General features: G+C 38.2%; 1 protein-coding gene across 5 annotated transcripts in view; it reads left to right on the top strand.

The window, feature by feature from the left end:
* Positions 1 to 5,427: 5,427 nt before the first annotated feature.
* The window catches only part of msi2 (musashi RNA binding protein 2), a 299,781-nt gene continuing 290,957 nt past the window's right edge, over positions 5,428 to 14,251 (top strand). For all 5 annotated transcript variants that reach the window (XM_023342231.1, XM_023342229.1, XM_023342230.1 and 2 more), the window contains exons 1-4: positions 5,428 to 5,621; positions 5,954 to 5,994; positions 6,333 to 6,414; positions 6,950 to 7,034. In XM_023342231.1, the coding sequence (XP_023197999.1) occupies positions 5,560 to 5,621; positions 5,954 to 5,994; positions 6,333 to 6,414; positions 6,950 to 7,034 (270 nt within the window). In that variant the 5' untranslated portion in view covers positions 5,428 to 5,559. The remainder of the gene's footprint in view (positions 5,622 to 5,953; positions 5,995 to 6,332; positions 6,415 to 6,949; positions 7,035 to 14,251) is intronic.

Raw genomic sequence — 14,251 nt, 5'->3', positions numbered from 1 at the left:
GTGGCTAATTCCTGAAATAGGGCCTGTCAATTATGAATGTTTCTGGTTGGCCTCTCTCCCTGCAACTTGGGAGGTGCATTAGCTTGGAAGAAAAAAGAGAAGCATAGAGGGAAGGGACACTAGAGGGAGACAGTTTGTTCACATCTGCAGTCTTTACCGCAGGTGCACCTCGACAGAAAATCACTTGGCCTAAAGTAAGCAAGATGAAATCATTCACAAATTCCAAAAATGGTCTCAAGTGTCCGAGTGATCCTCATGACAAAACGGTTCAACGGGTCAGAAGCGGTTTCCTCTGAGCTGTAGTACATCATTTCACACAGGAGTACACTCTGAGAACATGTGGTTCTGTTGATATGCAAGATCCCAATTCAGCTTCAAATTTCATTTTAAAGAATGTTAGACATCATTTTCTGTTGAGAGGTTAATGTATTTTATTTCTGATTTCATTCAGATAAAAAGTCCTGGAGTGAATTTTAGGAACTTTTTTTTCCCTGACAAGGTCTGGTAAAGATCACCAGGTTGGAAACAGAGTGCCTCTCATAATGTCGTTTCCCTCTTGTCCCCTCGTCTCTTTAGCTTCCACACACTATGAAGTCTGCTTCTTCCCCCAGTTCCCACAAATCCTCCACTTTTTATGCAACGAGTCAGTTAGCAGCAAAGATTTTCTCCCCTGACCCCTCTCTCAATTGAGAAGCGCTTCACATTTCATCGTTGAATACAGGCTTGCACTAATACACCGACAGGCTCGGAGAAAATCTTTCCTTTTCCCTAAATGTTATGGAAATGACGAAGAGCTCTGGGGATGCAGGACACAAAAGATGTCTTCCTTGAAACGCGTTGTCCCCCAATTAATCAAAACATTGTCAGACGCTGTCACCTTCATAAATGTGTCCAAGTAATGGTGATGGAACTGTACGCTCTGCATCACTTTCAAGGGGGGAAAAAAGAGGTTTGCGCATAGTTTTATATAAAGAAGCCTGTCTGCTGTTCTTTTTTTTATTATTATTATTCAGTAGTAAATGCTCAGCTGCCCCAACCAGCATGGCTGTCAGACTGAAGTTGCTTAAAGAGGAATAAACATTTTAGGCACTTTCATCCGGCTGTGGGGGCAGCTCGGATTAAAGCGGAGCACAGCTTTATTTAAAAATCTATAAAGATTTCTCCTCCAGTCTGTGTTGTACACAGATCTAGAGACTGAAATCATGAACTCACATACAGTGGCCTGGAAAAGCGTTTATACCCTTAGAACTTGTTAGATTAGATTAGAGCCACACATTCCAGTGCTGATTGGAGAGCAGAATTGTTAAGTGGAAGAGAAATGTTGTATGGTTTCGAATTATTTTTATAAAATAAAATCTGACAAGGATAGAGGGCATTTATAGTGAGCCCTTTGCACTCTGATACCTCTCAACCAATCGGCTACAGAAGTCAACCCAAGTAGTTGTCAGAAGGTCTACCCTTCTGTTAGTTGATCTGTAAAGGCATCATAGAGACCATGGAGCGCAGCAGAAAGATCTCACTGAGAGATATTCCATCCGTCATCTGGAAATATGAATTTTGTAAAACCAGGATCTAAACTAATTGACTGGGGAAAAAATATATTTTTTAGTAAAGCAGTCACACTATTGATTGTACAAACTAAATGTTATGTGAGGTGGAAAACCAACACTACACTACCATGTACACACCATCCCCATTGTAAAATATGGTGGTGGCAGTATTGTGCTGTGCAAAGACATTAAGCAAAGACATGGAAGCTGGTCAGAGGTGATGGGAGGTCGGATAGAGCTAAATGTAGGACACCCTTAGAAGAAAAGAGCTAGGATTTTGGCCTTCCAGCAGAAAAATGCTGAATGTGCTCCCAGAGTGAACATGGAACTGGTTAGATTAATGCAAATTTATGAGTAAGAATCTGGAATTTGTGGTCAGATTAGAAATTTGCTATTCATATATTTTCCTTCAAATTTGACTGAACTTAAGCAGGTATTTCATTTTGTCTACATGTGGAAAGCTGGTGGAGACATACCCCAAAACACCAGCGGAAAGTCGTTCAGCAGCGTGTTGCCCGAGTGGAGCTGTGTGCAAATGCTCACCACACTTACTACATTTTTATATGTATACATATGTCACATAATATACAACAAAAATATTTTGAGTTATTTGATTGGAACATAAGAGATAAGAAAAAGGGCAAAAGTTGTGATTGTATGAGGTGGCGGTGTTTACTTTGCCACAAACATGTCTTGATTTCAAATGTGCAACCCTTTGTAAAATATGATAAAATGTCACACCAACAGTACCTTCCCAAACATGTTTAACTTGACTCCCGTCATGGTACGGCAGTAATAACTATGATAAGAAAACTGAATAATTCACAATCCCACCGTGAAAGCAGAGCCTCCAGTGTTTTTATTTTGAGCGTAAAACAGAGGTTGCTCTTCATGTGTTAAATCCACAGTGATTTTCGTACACCTCGCACTGGGCTTTAGAGCTTGTTGTTCCTTAGAGCTCGCGTTCAACATCAATTTATAACCTCCCTCACTTCTTTGTGTCTGTGCAGCTGGATGAGAGCGTGCATTTTTTTTTTCTTCTGGGGGAGACATATAAAGAACCTGCCTCCCATCTGACAACAGCAATGTAATCATAAATGCATCACAAAATGGCATGGGACAGGACTACAGTGCAAAGACGGTGTAATAGTCTTTCTCACACAGCGTCATATTTCCATTTTCTATGACACTCCGATGCAGCGAGGAATTACCATTTGGCTGCGCACCTTTGTTTCAGAGCTACAGACGGCTCCTGTGTGGAAAGTCCCAGAACTAATGACAGACTTTTAGCTGCTAAACTGACAAAAGTGTTGTTATTTGGGTTTTATCTTCAGCATTGTTTCAAAAACATGCTGCCTGGCCAGATAAGAAATTCCCTGTGGTGGAACCCTCAACAGTCAGGGAAGACAGGCCTATTGAAAAGGCTTCTCCGACTGTGAATAATAAAACAGGATCACGAGTCACATTTCACATGGAAAACTGGGAGACTCCTTATACTGGAATTAATGAGAACTGCATTTATGTGATATTTTTGTTTGACTCCTGACACATTTTGAAATATTGTCTTAGACCGTCAACATTGCTTTCTCTCCACCATACTCTATTTGCTCATTCATTCTTAATATTTTACTAAGCTTTTTTTTTTTGTTGTACCTCCTCAAGGTTATTAGAAGGCAGAGCCAGCTTATCTCCATGTACACTGTGCAGAGGGTAGGGCTGACAGCTCATTATAGGTCATCTACATGAAAAGATCCATAATTACACTACTGTATGTACGGATACCAGACTTTATTGATCCCCATGGGAAATTTCTTTTTGTTGGCTATTGTGATGAATAAGGCAGTTGAAGGTGAGACCTTTGGGTCAGCGGCTGAGATTCAGTATCTTGCTCAGGGACACGTGAGCAGAGCTGAACATTGATTTTGTGCCTCAAAGAGCTTTCTTTAATTTATCTGTCCTAAAACCACTGCTCAATCTTTGCTGCATTTCATCACTTTGGTGGGAGATGTTTTAATAATTCAGCAAGCTGGGTGTATTGTTACAATTTCAGCTCTGATGGCATAGCTACATCATGTTTAAAACTATGATTTAGCTGCAAACAAACCTTCGAGTTTGTAAAATGTAAAATTGCAGTGAATCAATGATTGTAAGGTGGAAGAAAAAAATGTAATATTGTTTCCTAAAGTTTTGTTGAAAAAAAATTCTGAAAATTTGCTTGTGCAGAGAACATTAGTAAAACAACAGCGTCGTTAAGACTAATGAACACACTAAATGGGATAGGGAAAAAGTGTCAAGAAGATGATAGGAGGGTTAACTTATGAACAATGCAGAGGTTTGAACATCAGAGGATTCTTCTCTTCATTCAACTTCTATAAGTATTTAATCAGTGAAAGGTTTATTGAGAACTGGTGCTCACACAAATGTCACTACACATAATCCTGTACTGACATAACGATGGCTCCGCCCCCATGCAGAAATGGAGCAAACCTTTGGCAAACAAACAGTGTTATAATGCCAGAAGTAGTGGAACTCATTGGATTACCTGACACATTTTTTGAGTCATTTTTGCCTTATCAGCTATCACTGAGGCACAGTCCTACATCGGGTCTGTAAAGTTATTTGTAGGAAACAAAGGAGCAATAAATCTTAAATCCCAAGTCTTTCACAACCAAAATAAGAATGAGGGGAACAAAGTCTCATTGGATGTGAGTGTGAAAGATGTGTCGGACGCATTTTTGCACATACAAAACAGGTGAGTAATGACTTATACAATACTGGCTAACCTTACCCTAACCCTGTCAAAACATGCCTTCAGAAAAAAATGCTTAGATGTAAATACCACAGTTACTGCAGCACATGTTTTCATGCTGTCATAGAGCTACCACACATAAAATCAAGTATGATTGTGATTGTGATAGTGAACTTCATATATAGTGACCAGGGAATAAGAAGAGGGTGTAGGGGGGAAGACATGCAGGTCCAAAGGTCAGGAATTGAACCCCACAAGGCTGCATCAGGAATCAATTGTATGGAGCTAATTTAGTTCACAGAGCAATAGTCTTAAAAAATATAGTCAGAGCTACAATGATATGATTAAGGACAATGCATATTAATTTGTTTGAACAGCCCACTCAAAGTACCTAAATCCAAATGATCAACAAAAAAAAAAAAATCTGTTTTACGCTCTTATGTTATTCTATCACATAAAGTTTATATTAAATACATAAAACTACGGACCAAAGTTTTAGCAACATAAGAAAGTTCAAATGGTTTTGAATGTTTACAGTTCACTGTAGCTGTGTCTTAGCTAATAAACGCTGCTGCTCTAATTAGATTATATAATGAATAACTATTTTTTTCAGTTGTTACTCTTCCAATTATTGTTGAATTTTAAACAAGATGGACGCTTATGGTGCTGCACCGTACTCTTTGGTTTACACATCATGAAGCTTTCAGCTGAATTAAACTGTGAATATATTCAAAAACATAACAATCAAGATGAATTAAATATGAAGGAGAAAATATGAAAAGTCATATATTATATATTCTTCCCATGAGACAGCTTTATTGCAGAAGAATAAGATATAAATGTAAATTACTACTGAATGCCTCTGTCTTTTTTAGTATATTGTAACTTGTAAACAATATCAATTAAAATACATATATTTGCCACAGACTGTGTCCACTGATTTAGAAGAGCAATAAGCCAGTAGTACCTCTAGTGGCTTATTGCTTAATTAAATGACAAATCGGAGGATTGGTTTGCAGATTGCCTGAATTGACGTCAATTGGATTGGTTAGGTGACAGAGCCAAGCTCCGCCCCCTGTGGGCCAAGGTAGAGCGTGCTGAGAGAGGGAGGAGGGAGCAGGGGCTGAGCTGATCCCACGTGTGACGCTTTCATTCCCGGCTCAGTAATATTCTCATAGCGGGGCTTTGCATATCTCCTGCCCTATCTGTGTGTGTCTGTCACTGTTACTGTAGTCCCAGCCTCTATAGTTTGGAATAGATATGGAAGGAGACGGGAGTCAAGCCACGTCCGGAAGCCTAAATGATTCACAACATGATCCGGGGTAAGAATCTTTTTCTAAATTTAAACCTAAGGTACGTTTTTTTTTTTCATGTTACAACATCTTGGAGAGGACTTCGGCTGCCGTGCTGGATTCGTCCTCGCGCAGTACGCACTTAAACCCGTGCACGGGTCCGTTCCCCGATGCAGTTTTAAACACCACAGCTTTGTAGCGAGAGTGGCCTCCCCCTTTTATGTAGATAGAGAGTAATTACTAAGCGCGAATGTGCTTTCATAGTCTCCCTTTATCCTTTAAGGTCGCTTTTAGAAGTAGTTAGTCGTCAAAATGGCCGAACTGACATCTGGACTCACTTCTGTTGTGTTTTCCCCTTACAGTAAAATGTTTATCGGTGGCCTCAGCTGGCAAACCTCACCAGGTGAGACTGTTATTCTCTTTTGTCGCCGTGTCCAATATTTCTTATTGGTTTTTTTTTTTTTGTCGCTGTGAATGAGTGCTCGTTAGCTGCTGGCGGTGTATGTGCGAATGTGTGCCCTGTCTGTGCAGTAGTGTTCTGGATGGGATATCTCAGTAGTGTGTGTGCGCACGATGTTATTTTTGATCTCCGTCCATCTGAAGTCCTCTATTCGACCCCTATGCGCATCGCGAGGTGTTCTTTCCCCCCCCCTTCCCTTCCTTTTTTATTTGAAATGCAGTGACAACAGCGTTCCCATATGTTTTCTGTCAAATAACCCGACATATTCTCTCTGTTCACAGACAGCCTTAGAGACTATTTTAGTAAATTCGGAGAAATAAGAGAATGTATGGTGATGAGAGACCCCACGACAAAACGTTCAAGGTAAATACAGGGCTTTTCCCCTACTTTTCCTTCCCACTGCACATGACGATATCGCTTACTTTGACCGTGTTTAGTATTAATCCAGCTTGTGTGTGCGTGCGTGCGCGCGCGTCACCGAGTGTCCCTGTCTGCGCGCGCGCCTGCGTGTGGTTTCACAGCGAGCCAGATAAGCTTAAATGCTCGCTGCTGTAAAGCTGCGGCCGATTGCAATTTGACATTGACTTTGTGACTGCACCACAATGTTGGTGGAGCGTCGTCTCACTGTGTAACACACCACATAATGTTCAGCGCTGCTGCCCCCCCCCCCCCCTGATCCCCGTGCCTGTTTTAAATTTCTGCTATGATATATTTACAAAAAAAAATAATTGCAACAGTAATAAGGTCACATGAATGTTATGATTTTTGTCTTTCACCTTGTTTTAACTTTATGTAAAATTCCTAATACTTGTTTTGGGCAAAACAATTTAAAATGTTATTTTTGAGTGAATTTTCTGTGTATAAAAATTCTAAACTTCTCTGTGTTTCTGTTTTGCAGAGGATTTGGGTTTGTTACGTTTACAGATGCTGCCAGTGTAGATAAAGTCTTAGCTCAACAGCACCACGAATTAGACTCAAAGACGGTGAGTTTATGCTTTTTGCACTTACATAAGAGTTTTATTCATGTTCTGTCTCTGATGTGTTTTGCCAACTGTGACGTTTTTTTTCCGTTTTGCCTGGGGCTCCCTGGCCAAGCACCTATTAAGGTTAACAGGCTGTTTCAGTCAAAGTCAGGTGCATTGGCTAAAATGTGCACAAGCTACAGGAAAAAAAACATGGATGTATTCACTTTTACTTGTGTGGTTGAAAGATGGGGCTGACACGCCCCCCTCTTTCTGTGCTGCCACATGTGCAGCGTCTACGCATCTGCTGTGGGCACAAAAGAGCGCGCTGTCTCTGAGTTCAGTTTGATCATTTTTGATGCACCGATCATGTGCTTAAAAAGAATGAGCTTGATGTATAGTCCCCCTACACAATGTTTTTGCGTTTACAATCCATACTAATCTTTTTAAAACACCCAACATGCTGTTCAAACTATCTATTGAATTTAATAAAATATAATTACATCGGATAAATGTATTAGCATGGTGGCAATCAATGAGCAGCGACGAGTTAGATGGTTTATGTTGCAAACATTTATTATGCTTGAAAAAGAGTTCAGCCATCTGACTTCCTTAAATAAGCAAATTGATTCACATACATTCAAATTTTGTGAGGCGTGTTAGATTTTCGAAATTTGTCATCAGATAAATAATAAAAGATTTTAGAGAGGTTTTTACAGTGATTGATTAGATGGGATTAAGCTGGAATTAAATTTGTCAGGGATTTCTTCTTCTTAATATCCAGATTTGGAGGCAGAGTGTATGTAATAGCAAATGCACATTCCAGAAATGTGTTTGTGTGACAGATTTATTATTATTATTTATTGTTATGTTAAAAAAAACTAAAAATATTTTTCACCTGGGGAAAATGTGGAGAATATTTTCAGTGGTAATTTATGCTTTTGTTTTCTCCATTCTAAAAGGGTCGCTGTACAGTGGACAGTAGAACCAGCATTTTTAGCAATTCTTTTAACTGCAAGGTTTGTAGTAGTCTAGCTGCTCCTTTTTTTATTGGGGACATTGACCTTTTTGGATGGCATTCAAAATAGCTCTTTTTTCGAGGCTTCACTTCTTTAAATGGTTTTGTGGGTTTGGTATTTGTGCTACTTTTAAATTGAAAAAAAGAAGATAAAAAACATGCTTTTCTATTCTTTTTTAAAATTATGCATAAAATCTGACCTCAAAAGCAAAAAAAAATTGCCTTGTTTGAGGCTTTTTTTCCCTCCTTCAATAAAGATCAGTTCCCCCAGTCTTCACGTGAAGGTTTATTTTAGCCTTCCTTCGAAGAAACATTTTATTTGTTGTGTCCTCTGCCCTATCGGTTCTATTACAGTGTTATGGGAAAATGGGCGATAAAGCCATACAGTGCCTTTATGTAGAGTGAAGGCAAGGTGAAATTACCAATAAGTAACACTAACAGCGTCCATAGAGGGGACTATATTCAGATACGTTAAGAGGCTGTTTTAAATGGGAATGGGGGAAAGCGGTTCAAACATACTTTGAATCCTGAGCAGTTTGATAACTTCAAGTTTGACATTTTGAATGAACAGCTTTGTGACAGTTTGACAGCATATATACTTACAGCAAAGGTCGGTATTGGGGGAGGAGGACTGCATATATATATTTAAAAAAGGAAAAATATATACTCACACCTGGGAGCTGGCCAGCGCAGCTCCAGTCTTGTGCTGATGCTTGATAAATGAAGGCATTCTTGCTCTGTTGCCTTGCCCGAAGGCACCCTGTGAATAGTGGCAGGAAGAAACAGTTAAATTCCTCCAGCTGTTTTAATTAGTCCGTTAAGATATTCACCGGATTATAGCGATGACCTGCTAATACGTTATTCTCAAAGCACAGTTTTGTTTAGGTCATGGTCATTGATTGAAGATTTTATTCTTGGTCTGGTACAAAAGCTCTTTCAGCCTTTTTTTTTTAAAAACTATGCTGTTAAAAGGGAAATAATGTCATTACTGATGACCTTTTGTTTAATCAAGATAAAATGCACTATTGGTTATCTAAATTGCCATTTGTGATACTGGTAGAATCATTATACATTACATTAACTATAAAAGCATGCAAGTTAGTTTTTCATCAACTAATGAGTTGTCGTGTATATATCACACCTATTCTAGCCTTGAGGTCATAGTTGGCAGACTTGTGTCATATGTTTTATATCTGACAGTTCCTAACCCTGAGAACCAAACTGTGACATTTTAAGGTCTTACACCAGATCATCATTACTTATCAAACCAAACATTTCTGCTTCCCAACTCACCTTCCGGTTTCTTGATACTCTGAGATGTTTCCCCGTTTATTTATCCTAACTCTGCCAGTTTTTTCCACCTTCAAAATCAACGCATATTTATTTAGACATATGGAAGGTATTTTGTTTCTTTTATTATTCAGAAGGAAGCAAAAAAAAAAAAAAAGACAGAGATCTAGCCAGTGGATTTGTCTCTCAAAGGAAGAGAGGCAAATCCAAGATTGATAAATTGTCACCTGGTTGGCACATGTTAATGACTGGTTCTGGAAAGCATAGCCTTTATGATCATAATTTAATTAATTGGCCTTTTTTATTTTATAAATGGCAAGTTGGTCAACAATATTCTGAAATACTTAAATTTCACAGATGGTTCTATAATTATAGGTGCAATAAGTGACCTTGAAATCATACGCAAATTATATCAGTATGCTTTTTTTATTATTGTTTCGTTACTTGCAGGTGTTGGTAGTCATGGATGACATTATCATTGATGTGCATTGGTTTATGTTGAAACTGTTCTTTTCTAGTTTCTAGTGCAGTTGTTCATCCGTGTGCAGCAAAAAAGCACAAGCTGTTTGCGTTGTCCTTGTTGCCATTTGTCACTTTGCTTTATCTGCTGGGCTGTTTTGTACTTTTAACGTTTCCACTATCAAGATGGCATTGCGTTAGGATCTATCATATCTTTTAGAAAGTTGCACAGCAGTAGCAGGAAGAATTAAAAAAAAAAAATTCGGGCCAGCAAAAAATGGATAGTTCTTGATGTGTTTGCAGATGCTGATTTGATACAAGTCTCCCACTTTTATAGTGCTCAAAGAAATCCTTATAGGCCCCCTTTTTGTCCCTGGTAACATTGAAAGAAGTGAGTGGCTGGAGTTGGAATGACTGTGAGCAAGTTTAGTCATGTCAGCAGTACACTGGAAATTTCTTTTTTGTTATTTCCAACATTAAAAGTTTTAACATTCTGTCAAGCCCGTACAAATAGGTAAGACTTAGTACTTTCTCACATATAGCTTTATTTAGTACCATTGTATTTAGTTTTGTTTACTTTACAAATTAATTTTTATTTTATACATATATATGAAATATGCAGTGAAATAAAATTGTTTCTTTAGGACTTCCCTAATGAATCAGCCTTTCTTGCTCATCAATGTTTGCCCAGAAGGTGTGTTCAGTCTTCATGGTAATCCAGCCAGCACTTTGCTATGACAACATTTGATTCTATGAACAAATAGATTGTGGAAAAAAATGTTAACTAACAAAATATTACAGAATTACTGACTAATGTTGAGCTTAAAATGATAGACACAGATAAGCAACTTACGCTGATGATGGGGCAAACTTCAGGACCGAGAAGAAAAGTTCAGAAAGCACCACTACACTTTTTACTGTCAGTTATGCAAGTTATGTATCTGACTCAAGCAAGCAAAATGTTTTCCACCTGTCTTGGAAATGTTTCCGGTTCCTATGAAAAAGGTCTATTGCTTCCATAACAGCTTCAGGTGTTATCGCAGACATGCGTCACGGCATCCGGTTGGTTAAAGGCTTCTGAGCAGACTCACTGATACCTAATTTGAATGTAAGGATGGTCGCTGCTCTCCCTGCCCGTCCATTCAACTCGACTTAAAGTTGTTAATGTAAACAGTTGGAAACCAAAATCACAGCTGGTTTACTTTTGTGCATACAGTGTGTGTACTTTCACCTCTAAATAATATTTTTTTGCTGCCGAGCCTCCTCCACAATCCATGCATCTTCACCTGGTTTGCTCAGTTGGTTTGTTGCTTCTTCAGCAGTTAGTCACACAGCTGCTCCTCCACAAAGAGACATTTATTATCTCCAGTAGGTTATCAAGGTTATTTGTATCTCAATCAAAGACAACAAAAAAGGACCTAGCATTGCATGCTGTCGAACCAGCAATAAACATCTTTAGTGGTGCAAGAGTCTGCTGCAGCCATTTCTAAACCACCACTAAAAACAAGGTGAAATCTAGATTACTGGTTAAATTAACTTAGTTTACATTTTTATTAGATGAATTTGATCAATTTGATACATTTCCTCATAACAGAAGTTTATGTCACTCAAATTATGGATTTGTGGTTTGGTGGTGGTTTGCTATAATTTCTGTGCAGAACATACAGAAATGATCTTACTGAACAAAAACAACGTCCTACAGGAAAATATAAATGATTTTGAAGTCCTCTGTTAGAAAGTGAACTTTAAATGGTGTAAAGCTGAAAAGAAACTATTAAGAAAATAATGCTCAGAAAATAATAAAAACATCTATGGCAGATTGGAGAGGATGTTTTAATGTACATTGAACTAAGTAAGCTATGCTCTAAAATAAGGCGAACATAGAAAACTAAAGAATCATTCCTAGAATTCATTGCATCAGTTTATATATCAGGCATAAAATAAAGCCAGGAACGACTCCAGGAAGAATAATTGTTCCTGAAGCTGAAATTAAGGAACAGTAACTGTGTGACCTTTTAATAAAATATCCCAATCATGTGAAATTGGTTCATTTGCATTTGCTTTTTAAAGTGTCTTGAATGATACAATTAAACTGCAGGGGTGTTCTGACCAATTCTGACCAGCAGTTTCAAATAATATTTCTTAAAAGCGAATCTAACCAAAAGATTTCGCAAAATGATAGGAATCCTAATTTAAGCAAATTTTCCACCAGTTACAGATTTGAGTCACAGACTTAAGCTACTTTAAACAAACTACAGGCCTTTACCTCTCCACTCCTGTTTTTTTTCATTGTTCATCCTCTGTATTTTGTCCGGTTATGAAAATACTTAGGGAAGGATGAATGCGAATGAGACATATGGGCATACACAGCCGGAGGGTTTTGAAACTCACATGCTGGTAATTCAGAACATATTTACCATTTTTCATGATGTTTAGTTCAATTCAGATAGAAGCAACCCATAGCATCTGTTCAAGAAGATGTTTCAAGGCAGGGTGTTGTGAACCAGAGAGATCACAGTTACATATTTTTTTCAGTTTCGCAAGTAACAGATGAAAAATGTATAAGGGAACCGATTGATTGCTGGGTGGTTTATATATATTTTGTGTTATTTAAAGCAGCTTTAATAATTTAGAGCGTATAAAAGATTAACCTCAGGCTGACGATACTACAAATATTTCTAAATGGAAATTAAGTGTTTTTTCTTGATTTTTCTTGTCTTAACATTATTCCAACTTTCAAAGCTCAGCTACATTGGTTTGCACTGTGATTTCTAATTTTCTTTAAATCCTGGAAACTTTAGCTGTAACTGACCTCAAGTCAGTTTGTCCTGACATTCTTGATGTTTCAGGTCTAAGCAGAAAAACAGCCGATGAGGAAATCTGGAGCGGAGGGATGGATGAGCAGCGGCTTGATAGGATTTAGACATAAAGTCAAATTAGTGAGCTAAACCGACTTGTTCGTGTTTAAGTATAGCAGGTGCTCCATCTTCTGCAGTTAATTAAGGGAGATGGCAGTATTAGCACATGGAGGATCTGTCGCTTGTCAGGTACATATCGCTGGATGTTTGTCTAGGCAGTGATGTTGTAACTTTGAAATATTAGTCAGGATCATAATCATTATGATGTTTGTTTTTTTTTAGAATGTGGAAGGGTGACAATTTGCTCACAGAGCATGACATCGGTTAAACCCTCATTGCAAATTTTGGGATCATAACAAACTGTTCCTTTTTAAAAGATGTTATTCCACAGCAAAAAAATCAGTACAGATCGACAGCCCAGATATGACATTTTAATTTTGTGTCTGTTCTGTTGCTATCGCATATGCACACCTGTGGACCTGCTCTCTCTCCTATTAGGAAGAAGCTGTGAGCTTTGATAAGGCTTTTTCCTTTTAGCTTAAACACCACATCATCACAGTAGCTTCGATATGTCTTAAGAGAGGAAGAGAGTTTACCCAGGAGCTGCATTAATATATGAAATCCTTTTGTATGATGTGAACTTAAGATATATGCTGGTTCTCTGCCCTGATCTCCCACAGTTGCATGCAAAAGCAGCCCTTAGAGACCCTCTAGTAACACGCAGAGCCGCGGAAGATAAAAGATGGTCTGTTTGGTGGGGAATTCCTTTTGGTCTGCTCTCATTTCTTATGTTGACATATCAGGTTGTATAATGTCTCGAGGAAATTCACTTTTGCTCTTTGAGAGTTCATATAACAAAGCTGTATCAGAACTTAATTCGGGAAAGTCTTGCATTGATGTACCATATAGAGTTGGAGCAAATATATTAAAGTGCTTCACTGGAAAGCTCCGTTTTGCTTTCGGCTACAGCTACATAAGGTGCCTCAACAGCAGCACATCATTACCATGTCAGTAATGTGCGCCGTATGAACTGAACCGTGCAGACTGGTTAGATAGTTAAGATTTATCTGAGGCACTCACATTGCAAAAAGGCACACATACTGTAATTGCAGAGCTCTTTGAAAATGGCATCACATTAGTGGATGCCAGTCAATTGTACATAACAGGTTCTGCTACCATGAGATTGCTAGAGTAATTGAATAAATGGAAAAAAAGGACCTCATACGTTGTATAGACAGCTGTTGATAACAGCTGCTGGTAATAATAATACCCAAATCTATATAAGAGATAAAATATTTTCTCACCAAAAACATGTAATTTACTAGGTGTGCGTTAAAGATTTTGCCCTGGGTAAAAACTGTCATTTTGTTGTGCATTATTGAACAACAGTGGGTGAAGACATGGCTGATGTTATTGTTTACATTTTTACCCTTTCTTCCTTCAGCTACGTAATTCCTCTCAATAACTGTTTGATACTATGGTCTCATCTTCCAGCCTGCCATGCTTTTGTTCCATTTAGGTCAAGGTAAATTGTTCACTTAACTTCAAGTCTGATTTCTTCTTGTGATATTCTTTTCAGGTGGAGGAATACAGTATGGGGTTAATAAAATATT

Source organism: Xiphophorus maculatus, chromosome 11, assembly GCF_002775205.1.
Source record: "Xiphophorus maculatus strain JP 163 A chromosome 11, X_maculatus-5.0-male, whole genome shotgun sequence".
Taxonomy (NCBI): domain Eukaryota; kingdom Metazoa; phylum Chordata; class Actinopteri; order Cyprinodontiformes; family Poeciliidae; genus Xiphophorus; species Xiphophorus maculatus.
The sequence above is the reverse complement of the archived record's forward strand: the minus strand, read 5'-3'. Positions and strand labels throughout refer to the sequence as shown.